The 23,858-nt window shown below is 35.8% G+C and overlaps 1 protein-coding gene and 1 pseudogene across 1 annotated transcript; one reads left to right on the top strand and one right to left on the bottom strand.

Moving 5' to 3' along the window:
- Positions 1 to 1,690: 1,690 nt before the first annotated feature.
- LOC126725956 (protein disulfide isomerase-like 1-4) lies at positions 1,691 to 6,150 on the bottom strand. The gene is made up of 12 exons (XM_050430987.1): positions 5,522 to 6,150; positions 5,307 to 5,436; positions 4,468 to 4,633; positions 4,264 to 4,382; positions 4,037 to 4,117; positions 3,513 to 3,599; positions 3,312 to 3,386; positions 3,109 to 3,177; positions 2,903 to 2,983; positions 2,679 to 2,813; positions 2,253 to 2,309; positions 1,691 to 2,088 (listed from the first exon to the last, which is right to left on the bottom strand). The coding sequence occupies exons 1-12, from the start codon at positions 6,085 to 6,087 to the stop codon at positions 1,921 to 1,923; spliced, it is 1,734 nt and encodes a 577-aa protein (XP_050286944.1). The 5' UTR covers positions 6,088 to 6,150; the 3' UTR covers positions 1,691 to 1,920.
- A 7,902-nt stretch (positions 6,151 to 14,052) lies between these two features.
- LOC126689217 (WD40 repeat-containing protein HOS15-like) lies at positions 14,053 to 23,633 on the top strand (annotated as a pseudogene).
- The last annotated feature ends 225 nt before the right edge of the window (positions 23,634 to 23,858 follow it).

Raw genomic sequence — 23,858 nt, 5'->3', positions numbered from 1 at the left:
TGTCGTGTATCGATTCACCCAATTGAAATATTGATTCCACACAGGTCTATTGGCTTCGCACTCCCACAGAGCATGGAGAATTGTTTCTGGAGCTTTTGAGCAAAGGGAGCAAGTAACATCCTGCAAGACCTGCCCTTCTTGAGATTGCATCTTGTAGGGAGAGCATTAGAACAAGCTCGCCACATAAAATGCTTCACTTTACCCTGTACCTTTAGCTTCCAAATACCATTCTAGAAATTGTTTACCCTTTCAATGGATGAACCCGCTACATCTCCCTTGGTGGCTTCCTCACAAAGAAGCTGATAACTTGTTTTGACAGAATACATACCATTACTGCTTCGGGGCCAAAAATAGATGGTTGGGTTGGTTGAAAGAACTGAGCGGGATGGCCTTCATTTTCTGAGCTTTAAATGGCAGAAAATTATTGTCAATCAACATAAAATTCCACCAACCCGAGTTCATATCCATTAGGTGGGAAACAGTTGCATTGTGGGGCAGATTGAGTTTAGGAGAGATGATCCTTCCTTCATGGTTACCTGGTATCCAATTGTCCTCGTAAATCCGGACTAAAGACCCATCCCTCACCCTCCACTTTGAACCCAATGTAATAACCTTCCTAGCTTTTAAAATGCTTTTCCAAGCATAAATAACCCGAAGACAATTTTGCATCAAATATTTGGCCTTGAAAACCCGATAAAACAGAGAATCCGTATTATATAACAATCTTCAAACTTGCTTTGCTAACATGACCTCATTAAATTTGCATGTCACGAAAGCCCAATCCTCCTATCGCCTTTGGCTGAATTAACATGTCTCATTTTTTCAATATGCATTAAATTATAAGCTAGTAGTCCTAATAATCAAAATCTTCAAAAAGAATAATTCAAAATCTGTCAAGTTCGATCGATCGAAGTGAAGGCTTGACCATTGCAGAATTTTAAAGAAGGTCCAATAGCCCACAAAATGTATAGGCTTTGAGTTTAACATGACTAGGTACAAAAGGAAAACCATAATACATGTTCAAGTCTTGAGAGTTACTCTTGTAAGATTAGTAAGGTTTTGTACCTTCTAACTCTATCAAGCACCTATTGGAGATCAAACTCATATTGCTAATACTGGTGGAGTAAAGTTGCAGTCAAGCCTTCAATTATCAGGTGTACTATAGATCAAGACATGAACTGGAGTTTCATGTAAGAGCAAGTTCAAGATCAAAGAAGACTGAAGAGTTCGGGGCCCAATTTGGTAACTGTGTTAGATTTACTATGAATTGGTATTCTTGACTGTAAATCTCAATTTGATATAATGAATTGTTCTGTAAGGATAGTTCCCCCTAAATTTTTTTTGTCATGAAACGAGTTGTTTCATTAGTTTTCTTAGGTTATCACATCAGGTTTGCATAACCTAATTACCTGAGAACAAAACCAATTCAATCCAAGTTAATTGGGTTGGTATGGATAAATATAAAGATGGGTTTCGTTGTAAAGTATAGAAGCGGTAGACTTGATGAAGTGGGTTCGGTCAGTTCTTTGGATCAAGGATCAAGATCCTCCACTTTTCTGACCTTAATTTTCCAGCTAGGCTGAAGAATTTCATCACAAACATTGTCTATACAATCCATGGTACGGTATTGTACTCTTTTGGTATTACAAAAGCTAAGGGCAAATAAAACACATTGGTACACTAATCGAAATATGATTAAAGATAGGATCGTTTTATTGAATTCTTAATCAGAACTTCGGAACATACATAGCAGGTGCAAAAATTAACATTAATTCATTTTTACCTTTTTTTTTTGGTTTGGGGCTGAGGATTGAATCCTGATATTCTCTCTAGTCACTCTATCTCCATCTATTTGACAACTATTTCTTGTCTAACTCTCTGATGACAGATAAAAGATACTCATCGTTACATTAAACATCCTCACAATTCGTCCTTCAAATCACTGGTGCTGGTTTCTTTGCTCTCTTCGGCATCAGAACTCTCTGATTTTGGTGTTGAAGTTGGTTTCTGGAGCTTGAAAGGGATTGCTGCATTTTTCTTGATGAATTTATACAAGGCCACCACTGTGCGATCAGTATCTACAGTAACCTGCCAACACAAAGGAACCAAATATTCTTCATATCTACCGAGATCTATATATAACACAAAAAAAGAATGGAGTATATACATGTGTGATTTGTGCGTGTGTAACATGTAATCTACAAAAGCAAAATAGAGAAAATATATGTATTAAAACTCTGAATGCCACTCACTGGATCAAAGCTCTTGTTTCCTGCTGGGAAGAATAGAAGTGTGGGGAACCCATCCGCCTGCAAAAACATTTGCACAACCATTAACAACAAAGTTTCTCTTCCTTTGTGCCTTGAATTTTCATCCAATGACCACAATATATACGTTATGCTCTTGACTTGAAAAAATGTCCTTGCATGGCATGACATTTACATATTAAAGCTGGGAAGATTTAAATGCACGTGCTTGTTAAATCACCAGGGAACCAGAACCTATTGCTTTAATTTTAAACAAAGAAGTCCCTACGAGTCCCAAGTATTTATTTTTTTCATCAGTACCAAGTATTTCAGTAGGCAATTGCAAATAAGGTTCAAAATAGTGAGTTTGAGGTAATGTAAATCAATGATTCTGTAGTCCTTGACCAACACAAAATTTGATTTTGGGATTACCTTTGCCCTGGGATGCTCATTTGTTGTTCCATCCATCTTGGCTATGACAAGAGAATCAATGGAACGTAGATGTTTGGCGAGCTTGTTGTATGTTGGCTCCAGTGATTGGCAATGCCCACACCAAGGAGCATAAATCTGGTTGTGCAATTTATAAACTACAATGAGCCCCATATAAAGGGAAATTTTTTTTATATATTGGTTATTTAAGCTCTGATGATAGATACCTCAAGGAGAACATCCTTTGACTCATCCAAAACAAGTTCATCGAAGTTATTCCCAACCACTATTTTCACATCCCCGTCATTCTGAGTCGATTAGAAATCAAAATTTAAGTTAGAGTAGTGCAAAATGACAAAAAAAAATCATCTGGAAAATGAGAAGGGAACCCAAAAAAGTAAATAAATAAATACAAAATACAAAACAAACTTACAGTCTCAGGAATTGGATCCGACTTAAAGAAAGGTTTTAGCTTGTCTTCCAGAAAGTCCTCCCCAAATGCCTGCAGAACAAACATTCACAATGTTCAGCACACCATGCCTCTTCCAATCACACAAAAAGATACAAGATAGCAACATTGATACATATAGAATGGGATCTCGAGAGGGGGGGGGGGGGGGGGGGGGGAGTTTTAACCTTAAGTTTATCCAAGGCCACTTCCCCATCAAACACAAATTTCTTGGCATCCTCATTTCCTGTGTACGCAATAACCTGTACAAACAAATGTTTCAAAACCAATGCACTACTAAAAAATTGCAACTACTAATATCTATAATAAAACAAAATTAGAAATAAGGAGAGAGAATTTTTTTTTTAAGAAAGTATGGAAAAGATTACTTTGGGATCATCTCCGCTGACACCAAAATACTCTGAAACAGGCTTTCCAACATCTTCATTATCCATTTCCACATGCACAAAGACAAGCTGCAATCAACCAATGAAGCAATTAACTAAACTGAAATTTAGCAGGAAAAAGAAAGGATCACTTCAGATGCTATTCATACATCAACGAGTTAACTTTCACCATCAAATCCTTTGATTCCCATTCATTCCTTCAAATCATTTTCAATACTCAAACCTCCACAAAGTTGATAGGATTTCTTACTCCATTTCTTTTTTCTTTTTCTTTCTTTTCTTTTTTTTTTTTTTAAAAATCTACACAAATGGCTATTATTTTAATTAAAATTAAAGCTTAACATAAATTCACTCCAACTGTCCTTTATATTTAAATCATATAATTAATGAAGAACCCCTAAAGAGTGGATCTGAGATCCTTTTGTCACACAAAAATCTCCCTTGAATTTTCTCTAAAATCATGAAAAGGGTATTAACATAAAGTCTTTTGTTGTTAATAATTATACCTTTCCCTTGAATAGTTTTGCTGCCTCCTGAAATATTGGTAAAACCTTCTCTGTGTCTTTTGATGCAGCAAATAGCAACAACTGAGAATACAAATTTTACAGATATGTCAACAAGATAGCATAAGATTGTTAAAATCAATTAACTATGAGAGAGCGACAGAGAGATTCCGAAGTACATTTTACCCTAGTGTCAAAATTAACACTTAAGACCTGTAGAGCACATATACCTGTTTCTTAATGGGACTTTCAAAAATTACAGAGGCACTTTCCCTAGTAAAGAGATTAACCAAAGGAAGCTTGTTTGCAAATACAAACTCAGCTATTGCAGACTTCGCAAATTGACCATCTGCAAAAATGAAAAACCAGATGTCAAAGAGATCACCCAGACAAATTCAATTTGCAATGAAGATGATAAACATGAAGATACTAACCAAAGTAGCTCAATTTCTCAACCTCCTTCTTGAGCAGAACCAAAGCAGGTCGTTTAACTTCAGGATCAAAATGGAAAAGCTTTGCAACATCGGGATTCACAGTTTGGTAAAAGCTGACATCATCATCAAGCTTTGAAGCAGCTGAGAGCTCCTCACTATCAGGACCCTGCATCATTAGGATGGTCGCAGTAATTCATGAGATCATAAGACAAAGCAATGTAACCAAATACAAGAGTTAACTGTAAGAGCTTATTGCAACATGATTTTAGCCTCCATAACCAAAAAAAAAAGCTAATCACACCATGAGTTTCCCAAAATTATTTTATAATGCGACATGGCAGCTGAGCCACCATGTCCTGTGTCTAATCTAACCCTGCTAGTAATCTACCACATATTCGAGAGCAATGCTACGGACACAACTATTTTTACAACATTTTTCACAACTTGCTAAGGCAAAAAGTTGTGATTGGAGCAACACCACTTTCACACAACGACACTACTTATACTATGCACCAATCACAACAGGCCACATCAACCATCATGAAAAAAGCTGTCGCCTTTTTGAAAGAAGATTGATCTAGTATAGATCATTGCGCATGTACTCTTAAAAAGAAAGGAGGTGCCATTTGCATTACTCATCTAAGAAAGCAAATTCTCAAGAATCAGCATTAGTTAGCTATTATTTAAACTAATAGGCTTAATGTTCTCTTCTACAAGTACAAATATCAGGCAGTAATCTTTCGGGATCCGCATAGCACGATCAAATATGTATATGTGATTAACCAATCAAATCGAGCAAAGACAAAATCGAAATAATTAAGACATTGAAAAAGACATACCACCAAAGAGTTGAGGTATCCCAAAACAATTTTACTCTCAGAGGTCAAAATGCGTTCAGCATCCTCCAATGTTGTTATATTGTTTAATCCAGGTCCAGTCTTCTTCTTGATCCATGTCACTATAGACTCTCTGAATTTCAAACAAACAAGTCAATAATCAATAATTAAAGCCATTGATTCAAAAAGAATAAGGAAGAGAAAAAGGGTTTCATTACTTTGTTCTCTGTCCAGTATAAGGCTTATGAACACCATCAATGAAGAAATACACAGTAGGAAATCCCTGAACATCGTATTGCTGGGCCAAATCGTTCTCTTCCGACGCATCGACCTTAGCCAAAACCACGTTCTCGCCCTTGAGCTCAGTCGCGGCGGCGGCGTACTCCGGAGCCAGAGCTTGGCAATGGCCGCACCACGGCGCGTAGAATTCAACCATCACGAACTGGTTCTTCTCGATGAAGTCGCTGAAATTCCCTTCCCTCAAAACGACGACGTCCTTTTCGTCCACATCGGGGACCTTGTAGCCCTCGTCGTCGTCCTGGAAAGCCGACTCGTCGAGATCGGCGTAGTTTTCGAAGTCTTCGTCGCCGGCGAAGTCTTCGTCGTAATGGTCTGGATCTGAGAGGTGTGCGGCGTCGCTTTTGTCCTCGGGTTCTTCGAGGAAGCTCAGGTCTTCGTCTTCATCAATGTCATTTTCAACGGCCTTGGAAGAGAGAGTTACAGAGAGTGAGGAGAAGAGAAGCAAAGCAGTGAGAGAGAGAAGGAGAACGAGTCGACTCGGCATTTTTTTTGTGATGTGAGGAGTGAGTCTGAGATCTGAGCGAACGAGGAATTAAGACTTAGGAGTAGGGTTTTATATACTAGTATTATGGAAAGTCAAGGGACTGACCGAATTACTGAACGAAAAGGCCACAGTTAAGGTTTTTACCACGTTAAACGTGAGGTTTGGTTTGGTTTAGTTTCCAATTTTCCAATTCCCACGACGTCGTTTTGATGTCTCTATTGTGCACTGTAAAAAGTAAAAAAAATAAAAACATGTTTTGTTTTGTTTTGTTTTTATTGTGTCTTTTATTATTGGCAAGTGGATGAAAATACAAACGTTACCATGATTTAAGAATGAAATTCTGTTTCCTTGTTCTCTCAAAAAAGCAGTTATGTTTCCTTGGGCGTTGGCGGTTTTATTGGGTGTTAATATCAGCATGTTCAATGGCTTCGGCTTACAAGCAGCAGCGAAAAGGAAGGTTCACCTCTTTCTTTCCCATTATTCTAGAGGTGGGTGGTGTAGCAATATAAAATTCAAAATAATATCCGTTATAAATAAATCATAATCTGTCCAATTAAAAATCAAAATTTGGTATCAAGTAAACATCATTCAATTCTTATGAGAATTTTAGTTTATAACTTCAAATCTCTCTGCCCCACTTATTGTAAATAAAATTCTTTTCAAAAAAAAAAAAAAAAAAAACTTATTGTAAATAAAATAACCTTATGAAGGTACCTCCATGAAATAAAATAAGTAAATAAAGAACACTAGCGTGGTGATTAGCCACCAACTCTTCAAAGTTTTATTTTTTGAAAACGAAACGAGCATCATTCATTCATTCATTCAGTGAAATAGAATTTAAGTACAAGGCCTCAAGGGCTGGTAGTGGTGATTCTTCTAGCCATACAATATCCTCATCTAATTGACCAACTCTTCAAAGTTCAAGTTAGATATATTTAATAAGGGAATCACTCCAAAAGTGCTCACCTCTTCTTTTTTTTTTTTTTTTTTTCTTTTTTGGTTAAAAGATGCATTAATAAAAACTAAGAGTTTGGCCGAGACCTTACAAAACGTACACCAACAGAATCAAAATACAAGAGCAAAGTGATTTCCCCAGGTGGAGAGTTAAAAATAGATAGATCTTCCACTTCAAGGGCACCATGTTTGGCAAGCATGTTGGCACATTAGTTGGTTTCCCTAAAGTTGTGCTTGATCTTCACACAGGGCAGCTGATTGAGGAGTTACTTGCAGTCCTCAATAAGAGAAGAGTGAGAATTATTTGGACAATTTGAGCCACCAACCCAATCAACCACAACTTTTGCGTCTAACTCCACTTCCACGGGTTGGATATTTAGCTCTATACATCTACGGAGTTCGTCTTGGAGAGCCCATAACTCAGCATCAACGCTTGTGGCTTCCCTATGCCACGAGCAAATCCAGAAATCCAGTTCCTTCTATGGTCATGAATAAGGCCCCCCTCACCTGCCTTCCCCGGGTTCCCTATAGATGGCCCATATGTGTTGAGCTTAAACCAATTCACCTCAGGTTTCTGCTAGTACACAGTAGCTTCAACTCTAGACTTCTTGGTAAATGTCTTCCCAACGTAGAAATAGAACTCTGTGGCCATGTGTGTCGCTGTCCGAAGGGTATTTTGGCTGGGGGCTTTCTCCTTAAACACACCATTGTTCCTATTGAGCCACAAGTTCCAGATGGCAAAGGTAAAGAATATTCTCCAAGGCAGCAACTTCACTTTGGAAACTTCTTTACTTGTGCAGTTGACTTTTAGTCGTCTACATAGATCCAGGTTAAAGAAGTTAGGGACATGGGAAGTAACCCTTATTACTAATCAATGTAGCATCCTTGACAGTCCAGTGGAGACTGAAAGGAGCAGAGGCTAAGATTCCACCTACCAGTCAATGTAGCATCCTTAACAAATAGTTCATGCTCATTCCAGTCAAGTGGGCCTTGTAGTAAACTATGTATTAGTCCATCATACAGCCATTTATCCACCCAAAACAGAAGCTTGCTGTTCACCCCAATCAGCCACTTCGAGCCTTTGTCACATATTTCTTTCCCTCTCTTAATAGCTCTCCAGGTTCTACATCACGACTTAGCCAGATTTCGGTACTTGTAGGCCATCACTTTGGCCCAGCTCTTATCCTTCTCGATCTTTAATCTCCACCCTAGCTTGGCTACCAAAGCTAAGTTTCTGGGTCGTGTTGTAGGTATACCCAATTCAACTTCCTCTTTTGGTTTAGTGACTTTATCCCGCCCAACCAAGTGCATCTTCTTCTTTTTTGCCATGGTTCCCCAAAGGAAATTCCGACAAACCCGGTCTAGGGAATTAAGAATTCTACCTAGAAGGATCACCCCTTGCATGACATAGTTTGAGACCGCTGCTAAAACAGATTTGGTAAGCACTACCTTACCAGCAAAGGAAAGGAGGTGGCCTTTCCATCCAGCCAATCTACACTAGACATTTTCAATAATAAAGTTAAAATCTTGACTAGTAGACCCAAGGAGTAAATCAAGAATGGAGCAAAGCTCCTCCCTCACATCAGTTCCTACATTAGGGGAGAAATACACCCTAAATTTCCCTTGATTCACTTTCTGCCTTTATAGATCACAAAACATATCCATAACGTCTTTTACATTTTGGCAATTTTTCTCATTTGCTTTAGCAAATAACACCAGGTCATCCACAAAGAACAAGTGGGAGAAAACCAACCTTCCCCAAGAGGCACACATCGGGTCCCACAAATTTGAATCACATTTATCCTTAATCAGAAATCCAAGTACTTCCATACACATAATGAAAATATACGGAGCCATTAGATCACCCTGCCGGATCCCTCTAGATGGTTGGAAGGGTTCTAGGGCTCCACCATTAACTAGCATTGAGATCAATGATGTGGATATACATCTCATTATCACCTTCCCAAGGTACTCAAGCACATTGAACAAGCTAAGCGTATCTCTATAATTTTTCTCACCGTTATAATGTTTACGCTCAAGAAGAGAATATTAAGGCAAAGAGCCTTGTAACTCAACCCACCTCTTGGTGTTTTCAAAGAAAATGTCCATTGTTCAAATTCCCCCATCTCCAATTATTATAACTATTGAATTATTTTATATATGTGGGGGGTCAGGATCCAAGAGCCCTGTGGACGCTGGGCCAAGGAGAAGATTCTGAAGATCATCTTCCATGGAACGGCCCCGACCTATCTGTAAATGTGAGATAGCCAAAGCCCAAAAAAAGAGAAACCATTTGGGCCCATTATTGAGGTAGTCCAAGGAACTTGGTAATCCCAAGGTGAAACAAACCCTCAGAGAAGTGACAAGTTGGTTAACTAAGGATATTATTTCGGTTACCTTCTTAATGAACACGAGAAAGATGGTGCAGATCCCAATGTCTTAAGTCACCTTTGATTAATGAGCACTCCTATCTAATGCCAGCCACATTAATTGCTAAATGACTGGCTTGAACAGTGAGAACACCCTAAAAGTCTGCCTTCATAATTAAAAAATGGCCGAATGAGAGGCTGATGGGACAAGTATCCCCCAAATCCAACTAAGAAAGATACAGCTGGAGGTAGAGGGGGAGAGAGTATAAACGGAGGAGGAGGCAACAAGAAGAGGGACCTAGAAAATTTTACAAAGAAGAACAAGAGAGAGAAAATAGAGAGAGCAAAAGGTTGTATTTTCCTTTTAAGTCTTCATTTGTACCTTGGGAAACCATTTTTCTTCAATCAAAGTGCCTATTCCTACTTTCTTTGTCTTCGATCACTTGTCTAGTTCTCCCATTGTGGAATTAAACCCCTACTTGATTACAAATTAGTTGTGTTGATCAAGAACTCAAGCTTGGTTCTTCTGAGTTTGTGTTTTTAACCCCCACAATATATATATATATATATATATTTGAAACGATATCTTAATTAGTGTCATCACAATCAAGTAAAGTAACTTGACTCTATTTGGTTGAGGTGATTTTAGGAAAGATATAAATGAAGGAAGGAAAATAACAGGTAAATGGGCATTTTTACTTTTTTTTTTTTTTAAAAAAAATTTTATAAGTAGATATCAATTGACACCAAGGTGGGATTGTATTTTTTTTTTTATCCAATTCTACAAATTTTTAGCACTCTAAAATGGAGAGAATATATGAAGGGAAGGAAAATTTACCTTTTTACCCCAATCACTTTTTTTTTTCTTTGTATTTCACTATTTCATCATTTTGTCAAATATTAGGTGAAAAATATTTTCACCTTACTATTCCATTAATTTTTGTATTAGTCTAAACATATTGTTGCAATCTTACTATAAGTGAGATTTAAAATAAAAATAAAAATAAAACGAAACATACTGCACATATAGTACAACAACTCCATAATAAATTTGAAGCATATTTCTTGAAATTTATATGTTGAAATACATTGTTGTAAGATTTTTGTTATTGTTATTAACTTCAAAGTTCAAAAATAAATACCTATATGATAAATTTATAATAGAAAATTAATAAAATTTAGAATTTATGTAAAAGGTTTGGCTCCAAACACTTTTGAAGCCTTGGGTTCCAACTAACAATTGAAAGATAATATGTGTCCAATTATTTGTGCAATGTACATAACTTACTTAGTTTGTTGGGTTAAGTGAGTCATGTATATTGTATATAAAAGGAACTAATGTCATCATCTTATTGGTTTAGAGCCAAACTGCCTATAATCTATTTCCTTTCGTACTTCTTTTTAGCTAAACAAATGAAATATATAATTAATTCTTATCCTTCAATACATAATTAAAAACCAAAAAAATTAGTACCACAAACAAATGAAAAATTTTACTACAACTCTCCACATGTCAAATTATAAATGGTATAGAAAAAGTACTGGGTATGAAAGTAAAAGTTAGTCAATCACAGTCTACCATGTACAAGACCCTATGGTAAGAGTTTTAAATCCATTTGTTGTATTGAAAGAACTCATTAAAAACAAATTAGGATTCGGTACAATACCTAGGCTGCAATTATCCCCTTTCCCTCTTACAAATTTTTTTTTTTACTACTCTCACTTTTTAAATCTTTCTTATTTATTTATTTTTTATTCAATAGTCGAAATTGAAAGATGTTTTTCAATTCTTATCTCAGCCATGGATTTTATTTATTTATTTTTTTTCCCGGGAAATAGGAACCGAAATATAGTCCAAAAGCAAAGCTTCTAAAACAACCGAAGAAGGCTGAGAAAATACAATAAAAGGTTCTGCTTGAGAACAACCATATTTAGCAAGAGAATCTGTAGCTCTGTTAGCCTCTCTGAAGTAATGCATGGCTCGATTTTCACCTAGTGGAAAGCTTGAAGAATGGCCCTGCAGTCAGCCACAAGAGGCAGGGTTAGTCTATCTATAGAATTTGAACTAAAAACAAGTGATATAATATCCGCAGCATCCACATTCATTGACAATGAGCTTTTCAATCCTTAGAGATTTTGCCATAAATAGGTCATTTCTCAGAGCCCAAAGTTCTGCCAGAAGGATGAAAGAAGTCCCAAAGCATCCGTATTCAACTTCCTCCAACCTGAGGGAGGTTAGGAGGTATAACTGGACCGTATGGGAGTTGACAATAGTGGCATTGGTCAAGGATAATTGGAACAACTGCGTCTGTAGTAGTCCTCCTCAAACTGTTTGAACAAATGCCTGAACCAAAGTTCCCATCACCGAAACTCATTATCAGCTCTTGGGTGCGTGAATTTCTAAGTAAACATTTTGTTGCTTATATAGTTTCAAAACACAATAATCTGAACTCATTGACCCGATCATACAATAATCTGAACCATGATTTCATAAAAAACAATTATAAACTCAGCCTTATTGACTTATAAATCTAAATTTTGTCATGCTTTTTGTTTCTGATTTGATGCTATGTTATCATACTTTGTTCAATTTGAAAGTGAACATAGTATGTGATTGCTTAATGCAAGAAATTTGAGGACTGTGTCATATACCAATTTCTGCTATTTGTATTGTTAGTATAATCTACACTTATCTGTGCTAGTCTGCTAGACCATTATAGGAGCAGTTGGTGATTGGTTCTTTGGTATAAGGGTAATGTTAAGTTCTTGGTAGTTCAGAGATTTGAGAAGGAAGGAATGAGAATTGAGGAAGAAAATCACAGTTACTTCGAGGGTAACCAACCTCCTAAGCAAAGAAAGAAGAAGATAGGCACAAACTTGAGTTAATTCTTTGGATAACCTCTAATCTATCATCTTAGCAGCTTATATACAATGCAATCTCTGCTTAACCAATTCCCACCCAAAAGCTAACTTACTAAGTAGCTGCATTTCAGCTTAAAAGCTTAACTGACTAGCTGCATTACTGTAACTAACTGTATTACTGTGCTAACAATACTAGCATACAATACAACACATGGTAGCTTCAGTACATACAGCTAGTATCCTAACAGGTAACCAAGAATTCCAATAGGCTATTCCTGTTACAGACCTAAAGACAGGTTATTTTATACAGTGTTATTTCACAATCTAAACCATTTTATTTAGTTAGTTTCAAAACTAATCTATTAGGCTAGATTTATGATGAAAAAGATTCTCCCCATATGATAAAAAATTCATAAGGTTCCATATATTCTCTCCCCATTCGTACATATTCTGTTTTGTTAGATTTCTTTCTCAATTCTTCTTTTTTATATTGTTTTTAGCTCCAAAAGATTGTACTAACTTTGTATTTAGTATGTTATTTGAAGAATTTACATATTATGTTATGCAAAGCTAAATGAGATTTTTACCTTTTCTTTTTATGGGTCTCAATTTATGAGATGAGAAGAACCTATAGAACTAGGAACTAGAAAAATCTTTGTCTTGTATTTGAGAGGAAGATTCATTTGACATAATTCTCCCCACTCCAATATATGTAGAATTGCTGAATTTAGCTATGTTGACAATGTCCACTATGGCATCATGTTGGCTAATATCATAACATTTCCTAAGGGTTTTCTTAATACATATATATATATATACACACACACACACATATATCAGTCTCCTAAAAATAAAAATAAAATTTGTTGCTATTGTTTTTTTGGTCATAGTTTCCCCAATTGTAAGCTCATGTAAGGATCCCTTAGATTAGGATTGTGTGCCTCTATCTTAGATTAGGATTGATTTCCTCTAGCCTTTCTTCAATGATAAAGTGGGCTACTCCTTCCATTACAACTACATCTTGCAAGCTTTCCCAAGAACATTTGCTTGCTAAATGTTGAATGAGGTGATCGGGAATGTTATTTCGGAGTCTCAAAATGCTTTCGTTAAGAATAGGCAAATTCTAGACTCATTTCTTATTGCAAATGAATGTTTGGACGGTAGGTTGAGATCAGGAATTCCGAGGGTGTTATGCAAGTTGGATGTGGAGAAGGCTTATGATCATGTGAACTGGGGTTTCCTAATGTATATGCTTGATTTTGCGCTTGATTTTGTCATGGTTCCAAGCCGCTAGTAGATGGTTCCAAATTTTGAGATGCTAGTAGATGCGTTGGGTTGTAAGCAGGGCTCACTTCCTATGAAATATTTAGGCCTTCCATTGGGTGCAAAATGGAAAGATAGAGCAGTTTGGAATCCCATTATCAAGAAGGTGGAAAAGAGGTTAGCAGGATGGAAAAGATTGTATCTATCCAAAGGGGGAGACTTACTCTCATAAAAAGTATTTTATCCAATTTACCTACTTATCTCCTTTCCCTCTTTCCAATTCTAGCAGATATAGCATATCGTATAGAACAATTTCAACGAAATTTTCTTTGGGGTGGTCTGGGAGATGTTTCTAAACGTCACTTGGTGAATTGGTCCAAGGTATGCTCTCCTATCCAGTCTGGGGGTCTAGCAATTTGAAACTTGAGATACTTTAATGAAGCATTATTGGGAAAATGGTTGTGGAGATTTGGGTATAAGAGAGAAGCGCTATGGAGAAGGGTTATAAGGGCTAAATATGGAGCTGAGGAGGGAGATTGGTGCTCTAATTCTGTTCCAGGCTCCTATGGGGTGAGTTTATGGAAAACTATCAGTAATGGTTGGTTTACTTTTTCTTGCTACATTCAGTTTCAAATTGGAGATGGGACTAGAGTGAAATTTTGGCATGATGTCTAGTGTGGGGATAATCCTTTGAGTATGTGTTTTCCAGATTTATTCAGAATCAGTAATGATAAGGAGGCTTATGTGGCTGATCTCATGCAGTTTCCTAACAGGGTTCTTTTTTGGGACTTAGAATTCCTGCGAGAAATTCATGATAAGGAATCAGATTCTTTGTTTGTTTTTTGGAATGTTATATATGGAGTCTCATTGAGAGGTATTGGTGAGGATAAGATGTGTTGGACATCTGCTAAGAGCAAGTGTTTTGAGGTAAGTAGTTACTATCAGGCTTTGTTGGGTGTATGTACTCAATCCTTCCCTTGAAGAAGTATTTGGAAGCAAAAGGTTCCTTCCAGAGTTGCATTTTTTGTTTGGACTGCAGCTTTAGGAACTATCTTGACTATTGATAATTTACGTAAGAAGAAGGTGTTGATTCTAGATTGGTGTTATATGTGCAAAAGTAATGGAGAATTGGTAGACCATCTTTTACTACATTGTCCTATTGTTTATGAGTTGTGATCTATGGTGTTCACCTTGTTTGGTATCCATTGGGCAATGCCAAAGACTGTAGTTAAGCTCCTTGCTTGTTGGCAAGGAAATTTTGGTCATCACCGTAATGGTGTTATTTGGATGGCTGTCCCTCATTGTTTGATTTGGTGCATTTGGCGGGAGAGAAACAACCGGTGTTTTGAAGATTTTGAAAGGACTATAGCTGCTTTAAAACTTTTCTTCTTTAAAACTCTATCGGATTGGATGTCTATCACAGGAAGCCATTCTATTTCTTCGGTCTATGATTTGATAGATGCTCATAATTTATGTATTTGATTATGTTGGTCCCCAGCTGTATACTTCCTGTATACTCAGGTGACTCATTATTAAGTTCTTGAATAAAATTTCCTTTACTTATCAAAAAAAAGTGTTTCAAGGGAAAATTATCCTTGGAAAAAATTTTCAACAAAAACTTATTTTTCTCAGTATGTTAATTAGTTTTTCTTTTGAAGGTGTAAGTTAATTACTTATTTTCCTGTGCGCAAATTGTTCTACTATTATTGCTGCAGTCGGCTGCATATAATTTCATTCATGTGACATGCTTATTTAGTTTAAAATTGTTTTGCCTTTTCTTTTATTATTTGGAAATTTTACATTTGGTTTGGTAATGAAGGTGTTTCCTTTGGTATTAATAATACATACTTATCACCATGTTGCTGTGATTGACAAAAGCCCCACAACCATCTTTAATCTTGCTGTCTGCAACATCACAGCATTAATATTTCATAAAGGCCATTATAATGGATGATTAGTAGATGTCACCTTATTAGCTGCATATAAGAAATGGGAAAAACCTGCAATTTCTGAGATTTTTTTGGTTGCAGATGCTGCTCAGCATTTAGAGTGGGTTGCGACAGATAAATAGGTTGAACATGACCTAGATGCTCCAGGTGGGTACCTAATTGTTCTTTCCATATTCCTGAAAGGATTTAAGCTCTAGACACCTGAAGGTTTTGACAGTATGATTTGTTCCCAATCTAATTTCTAGGCCAAAAGGATTATAATCCTGCTGTAACATTTTGCCTACCTTTTTTGCAAATTCTATTTGTTGATAAAAAGATATTCACTTCTATGAACCTCAAGCTCCAGTTTTTCCCAATTGATGATGGCACTTGGAGAGGCTTGGAAATGGTGATATTAAAAAAGAAAAAAAAAATATTCTTATGAGTTTAGTATAATCCTCGCCTATAGCTCACTCTTATTACCTGGAAGAAGATATTATCGGTATTGGAACATCTAAATTACAATTTCTTATGAGTTTTTTTTTTATTTTTTTATTTTATAATCCATCTCCCTCTTTGTTCAAGTACTTATTTTCCTTCTCGCATATATGTCAACCATTATCTAATCAGGTAGAAGAGAGGCATGATATCAGGCATTACTTCCATATGGAAGACTTAAAGCCTAATTGATAAATATTACATAATTTAGCTTTTATTTAGAACTTGTTACATCTACTTTCATGAGAAATACCATTTTGAATAGTTTATGATTATTATTTTTGGTTAAGTTTATTCTGATAGAAATTGTGTGACTATCTTTTGTGAAACTGTCAAAGCCTAGTTACAAAAGTACACTAATTAACATGAATTTTTTGAAGTTCATGAAGCTGCCTTTCTTGAAATTTTAACAATTTCATGGGTTTTCAAAATGATTCTATTAGATCTCATGAAGGCTTCATTGCTGAACTTTGAAATAATTAAAAAATATTTAGATTAGATTGGCACTTTGAAAAAACAATAAAGAGGAGTATTGTTTTATCAATTGTTGATGAAAATAGTGAAGATCAAAAACCTATTGAAACAAAGTAGTTAGAGATAAGCATAATTAAATTATACCTTTATGTAAAGTTATTTTCCCATGCATCACACGGGTTTGGACTAATTTTATTAATACTTGAGCACTACATACTTTATCACAAGCCTAATCTTATAGGCTTTTATAAATATTCAATAATTGGGTATAAAAGAGGTTTCCTATATAGAAAACAAAAAATGCCTTTAAGTTTACTAATTTTATTATAAAATGATAATGAATATCATTTATACCACATCAAGGGCAGCTCTAGGCACAGTCCAGGGGTTCAAATGAACCCCTGAGCTGGGCCAAAAAAAAAATTTATATATATATAATTTTTTTTTTTTAATTTGACCCTCCTAAACTAAAATTTTGAACCCCTGGACCTAAATTTTTTTTAAGCTTAGTTGAAATAAATTTCTTAATTATTTCTTACCACATCAATAATTTAATAAATAAATTTCTTAATTAATTTTTGTTGTCTTTAAAAATTACACATCCATTTATAAGAATTAATTATTTCTCACACACATGCATATATATGTTTGTGCTAGAAATCTTACCTTAGACATACCCTGGTGACCAAACTAACGTGCTATTTGCTAAAAGATCAGTATCTCAAAAGGATGTGAGAGAAGAATGTGGATAGAATAAGTGAATTACGAAAGCGTCGTGGAGATTTGATTTACACAAAGTTGAGTTCCTTGCACAGATATGATGTGTGGTTAGCGAATTTTCACTAGTTCTTTTTTCTGAGTTATTTCTAGTGTGTGGTTGGAGGAATTTTTTATTTACAATAAATAGGATATATGGTTAGAGAATTTTCAATTGAATTTCTTTTTTCTTAGATTTCTTTTGATTTGTTAAAGAACATTGAGGATTATAGTTTTTCCTTTTTCTTCTTAAAAAAACATTCAATTTGAGCTTTGGTTATTTTAGTCATTCTCGTTGGTTTTTTTGTTTGTTTGGGATAGCATATTTTCATTGGTTTATTTAACTTAAAAGATAAGCTAGGAAAAAGTACAATTGTATCCTTTTTTTTTTTTTTTTTTTTTTTTTAAGTTGTACATAGTCCAAATAAACTGAATGGCAGATGCATGGGACTTTTATTCCATTTCCAAAGATCCAGTTTTCTCTTTAACAGTAGGGCAGATGTAATGTTATTTTCTCCTGTTTTGTTGTGTTGTTAATATTATGTATAATATCTCAATCTGTTATAATTATATGGATATCTGTTTCCCCAAAATATACATGTCCATACATACACACATACATAACCTAAGCATATAATATCTGCATGTATGGACTAGGCCAAATGTTTAAGCAAATTTTTTTCTTGGTCAGTTTGATATCTTTCATGTGGTACCTGTCAATATATATATATATATATATATATATCTTTCATGTGGTGCATGTCATATTTATGTGGGAACTTGGAACCGTAATTGTATGCTAGTCTTCATTGCATCGCACAAATTTATCTGGTTACTGATTTTTGTTATTATCTTTGTTCAGGTGAATTAAGGAGTACTCTGAGCAAACATGAAGGACCCATATTCTCTCTAAAGTGGAACAAGAAGGGTGATTATCTTCTTACAGGCAGCTGTGATAAAACTGCAATTGTATGGGATGTGAAGGCAGAGGAATGGAAACAACAATTTGAATTTCATGCAGGTGTTACATTTGAATGAATGTTGATACTCATCAGTGTTCACTTTGTCTTGTGCAACAATTTCCTTTGTTTGGGTTTAAACTTGAATATTTTTGTATCATCTTGGTCCAACACTTGATGTAAACTGGCGCAACAATGTTTCATTTGCAACAAGTTCCACAGACAATATGATATATGTTTGCAAGATTGGAGAAAACCGTCCTATCAAAACTTTTGCTGTGCATCAGGTTTGTTCTTGAATTATACTGCTCATATTGCTCCCTAAGTATTGCTTCTATACTTTTTAATTCATGGCCAACCTTGGGGCTTAGTGTGGATTTTTGCTGGGTATTGCCAGCTCCACCTTTAGGAATGTTTCAGTTTACTCAAAATTTATGCATCAACCCTAAGATTAATCAAGTAGCAAAACATGTATTTACCAGCTTAGTGCCTACATTAGTGGTAGTAGTTACTAGAATTGCCTCATTGTGTCTAAATCTGTTCACTTTGACTATCAAGTAGCGAAACCTGTTGGCTTCTGAATGTTTGGAAAGTTGGATCAAACTGTGTGCATTGACTTATGAAGTGATTTCATTGCAAAATTTTTGTTAATGCTAATTATGAACTTTGTGTGATTTCAGGGTAAAGTTAACTGTGTCAAATGGGAAACAACAGGTTCTTTGTTGGCCTCTTGCTTTGATGATATCACCACAAAGGTTGTTTATGCTATTCCTTCCTTTTAGGAAATTGATTTACATCTTATGTTTTATTTTTATTTTTATAAGTAATTACTGCTTCATCAAATAAAAAACAAAAGCACAGAAGGGACCAAAGCACACAGGCAGTGTGCTAGGGGCCAACAAAGAAAACAAAATTATAAAGCAAGAAAATTACAGCTATCAAGTAAATCAGCCAAAGAGTTGAAAGTAAAAAAACTGGCATTTGTCCTTTCAGATAAAGTCTGGAAGAATAGCAGCTTCAAATCATGAATCAACCTCTTGCTTCCTTCAAAAGTGCAAGAATTCCTTTCCCACCAAATACGCCACATGAGGCAATGAGGGATCATGGCCCAAATCGCTGCATATCTATCTGTTAGACTTACTTGGCCAGCTTGCTAGAGGATCCACAACCCCATTGGCATAACCCACAGAACGCCAAATAGAGAAAACTCCAAATTCCACAACTCTCTAGCAACAGGGCAGTGCATAAGTAAATGATCAATAGTCTCCTCATCTCTCTTATACATTCAACACCAATCGATCACCATTACTCTACACCTCCTCAAATTATCACTACTTAAATCCTCCCCAATGCCACAGTCCAAAGAAAGAAACTAACATTTGTAGGTACTTTCGGCTTCCATATAGACTTCCAAGGAAAAGAGAGTTGAGTAGATGAATGTAAGGCCCTATAAAAGGATCTAACATCAAAAGTCTGCTTGGAGGAGGGAATCCAGCAAAGCTCATCCACTACATTCTTTCTCCTCAGGCCAGAATATATCCAATCCATAAAGGAGACAACCAATTCCAATTCCCAATCTTGTGCTGGTTTAACAAAACTGACATTCCAATGATTACTATCCTCTGAAAGAGATAACAAGTCTGCCACTGAAGCATACCTGTTACAAGCAAAGCCATAAAGTTCAGGGAAGTTGTCTTTCAGAGGAAGTCCCCCACACCAAGGGTCATGCCAGAATTTTATAGAAGAGTCATCTCCCACCTTAAAGTTAACAAAACGATAAAAAGTGTCGCACCCCTTCCTGATCCTCTTCCAAAGACAAACTCCAAAGGCCCCCTGCACAGAATTAGACCACCAACCCCCCCTGCATCTTATGTTCCATTGACATAGATTTTCATTGTTGGCATTATATATGTGCGTGTTTGTGTCTGCAAAATTTAAAAATGTAAGAACTAAAATGAAGCATTTCAAAGGATAGGAAATTAGAATACTGCAACACCCATGAGGGTTGCCAACCCCCCCTGCATCTTATGTTCCATTGACATAGATTTTCACTATTGGCATTATATATGCGCGTGTTTGTGTCTGCACTTTTGTCACTGCAAGGGTTGTTTATGGTACTATTAGTACATTGATTTGCATCTTATGTTCCATTGACGTAGATATTTGCTCTTAGCATTATCTGTGTGTGTGTGTGTTTGCCATCTTCAATTTGTATTTCAATCTTTAAATTAATTTGACCTGTTTCATACAGTTTCATCACATTTCTTCTTGGCTTATCTTGGTTCTTGTCACTCTGAAACCTATATCGTTCTGTTGATTTTTCTTTTTGGTGTGTTTTTGTTTTCAATTTCAACTAATATATAGCAATGTTGTAGATATGGAGTATGAAGCAGGAAAGGTATGTTCATGACTTAAAGGATCATGCTAAGGTACTGTGGAGATTTTTGTTTCTCTTTTTAATCTCAATGTGTTTGCCTCCCAGCATATGCACTTCAGCTCTGACTGGATTGTTCTCAGAAACATTGAATAATTGTTTTGCAAGATACTATCAGATGGAGTCCCACTGGGCCTGGTACAAGCAACCCTAATCATCAGTTATTGTTGGCAAGGTATACGCTGTTGATTTAATGAATTTGAATGCCATTAATTTTCATCTACTTCTATGCATTTGCACTGGTTATCTAGTTATTCTATTTGATAGTTCTGGAATTGCTTTTTTAGTTGATCATTTAACTTTTTATTCCTTGAAAAGTGAATTTAATATGGATTATGAATTACGGATTTGTTCTAGAAAACCTGTTAATGTTATCAAAATTTTCAGAGGCACAGAATTATTAGCTACTGGCAGCCTGTAGTAAAACTCAATTGATTATATAAGGTGCTATTACTTTGAATCTTTAGTACCCTTGACTTGTATTATTAGTCTTGACTCATCTTGTATTGTTAAAGAAGTTTGTATTTAACATCTTCATATATACAAACCACATTGAACTTTAATTAGTTTCATACAATATTATTAAGAGGTAGAGTGCATCAGGAGTTGTTAAGTGAAGCCACTATTGTGTTGAAAATGTTCCATTGCCATTTGCTCTTCAATGATGGTCAGGCTTATTTTCTCAGACTGTAGACTTCAAAATTTATGACTTGGCCCATCTTCAACTCCTGTCTGTAGTGATGGATAACTTTATTGCATTAATATATTGTGCTGGTTTCACTATTATCATTTAACTTTCCTATCAAAAAAATAGATTGTGTTGGTCATTGTATTTCTCATCCCCACCTCCCTTTCATTTTTTGGTTGAGGGGGCTGCTTTTGGGTTAAATAATATATTACTGGTTTAGTTTCACATTTAGTCCTGAACCTTCACCCCATGATTTAAAATGGTCCTTAGGCTTTGAAATGTTTCATTTTGGTTCTTATAATTTTAAGTTTATGTCTAATGTTTGTTGTTGTAAGCTCTTATTTTGATTCTCTCTACTCCAAAACAAAGTATTTGAATAGCCAATCCTTTCCCTTATATGCTGCTATCAAAATCCTTGGGATTTCACTAAACAATTTCTACTCAAAATCAAAGTAGGAGTTAACTGCAAGGACTTTTTTGACACAAACTTTTCTTTTTGATAAGTATTTTTTTGACACAAATTTAAAAATGTAAGAACTAAAATGAAGCATTTCAAAGGATAGGAAATTAGAATACTGCAACACCCATGAGGGTTGCCAAGCACACTTCACAAATGATTGATAGCTCAAAGGTGGCTTTCCCCCATTCTTTTCAAAATATTAGTCATTGGAGTGACCAGCAATTAACGGAGGGAGAGATTTACTTAAATGAACTAACATAGGCATAAATACTTCAAAGCTCAAATGCATTTGAAAAATGAAAGTCCAAAGTTTGAACTCACCTTTTGTATAAGATCCACGAGATTGAAGAGTGTATGACTCGCATGAGAGAAAACCTCAATTATTGCAGTAGATGCATAATCCTGTTTATATTTTAATGAATTTGAAACATGGGGCAAAGGTTGAGGACTACATGTGTAACTAAGCCTATATTACTGTTGTAGGAACCAAGTATGAGGCTGTTGGGCCTTAAATCACTTGGGCTCACAATTTATTTGTAGTGGGCTTGAGGATTTCCTACTCTGGGTTGTTCTCGGCAGAGAGACTCAAAGCAACGCTCTGTTTACACTTTTTCACTAGACTGTTTTCTCTCTATTTTTCTGAACCCCCTCTTCCTTCCAAACTTCTACTATTTATAGGCAAGGTTAGTGGTGAGATTACGTTTTCAGCCTTTGTTAGTGCTATTGAAGGTCCAGTATTATCTGATTTAAGTGGATTTTTAGGTGAGAGTGGGGTGCAACAATTATGGCATTGGAACTTGGTTCCAACTTAGTTGATGATGCTCGGTAATGCAGTTTACCGAGCAAATCACGATTAACCCGGACACGGTTAATAAGCTTGTTCGGGGAACATATGCCGAGCACACATCGGAACACAAGGCCCAAAATTGTCTCTTTGCGCTAAGGCAGATCCAAGAAGGGCTTAGGGCAATGGGGTTGTTCCTGTTGGGCCTGGGCCCAAGGGCCTTTAAGGGTCTTGGGATCTCGGTGCCGTACAACTGTGTTAAGGTAAACTAAGGTTTTGCTAGGACAAGATCTGAATAAATTTTTTGTGCATCATATTGCATACAAACCTCACACACACACACAGAGTTAAAATATTCTTTGTTGCAGGACATATTTAGGTCTTCATTCTTGTTTTACTTATTTCAGTTAAAATATGCTGTTGGTTGTGTTTCTATGTAGTGCATCATTTGACTCAACAGTGAAGCTATGAGACCTGGAACTTGGGAAACTTTTATACTGCTTAAATGGACACAGGTACTGGCCCTTGCTGCTGTCATTGATGTTATTTGAAGGTGATTATAACCGATGAGATGCTTTTGAATTTCACTGATCTCTTACATTGAAACTTCAGGGATCCTGTATATTCTGTTGCATTTAGCCCAAATGGTGAGTATTTGGCCAGTGGATCTCTTGAAGGAAAACAAGATTGTCAAAACTTATACTAGCAATGGGGGCATATTTGAAGTTTGCTGGAACAAGGAAGGTGACAAGATTGCTGCATGTTTTGTCAACAATACAGTTTGTGTTTGGATTTCAAAATGTAAGGTCTTGGAAAATGCTCTACAAATTTCCTGGTTTTCCAAAGCCCTGTGACCTTAGGAATGATATTAACTTCTTAGTTGGTCTTCAAATTTTAGTTGTAGAGATGTTACTTTTAATGGGGATGGATAAAAAGTGTATTTTGGGTGGGTAGGTTTTGCGTTTTAATCAGGCATTACTCACTTGTGTTGATCGCTTTTGTAATTGCATTTACTCAATTATCTGTCAGGCTTATGCTTGGTAGGAGTGAATTGTAAGTTTGTAACCCAATTATGTACAGAATTATTTGAATTGGACCATAGTTTATGGTTTCTAGTTTACCATTTCTTTTCCCAATGATTGTTATTTGGAACGATGTTTGTTACCCAGTTACATTGCGTTTACTTTGGTTTTTTTTTTTTTTTTTTGTGATTAAAAAAGAAAAAAGAAGAAGTAAACGGTGTTTTTTGCGTTTACTTTGTTTATCCTTTAAGTTTTTCTTTGCTGAATGTTTATCTTTGCAGTTGATTTTGAGAAATGAGCCCAACTATAACCAGTCAAAC

Source organism: Quercus robur, chromosome 1 (assembly GCF_932294415.1).
Source record: "Quercus robur chromosome 1, dhQueRobu3.1, whole genome shotgun sequence".
NCBI lineage: Eukaryota > Viridiplantae > Streptophyta > Magnoliopsida > Fagales > Fagaceae > Quercus > Quercus robur.
This window is presented reverse-complemented; position numbering and strand designations above follow the sequence as displayed.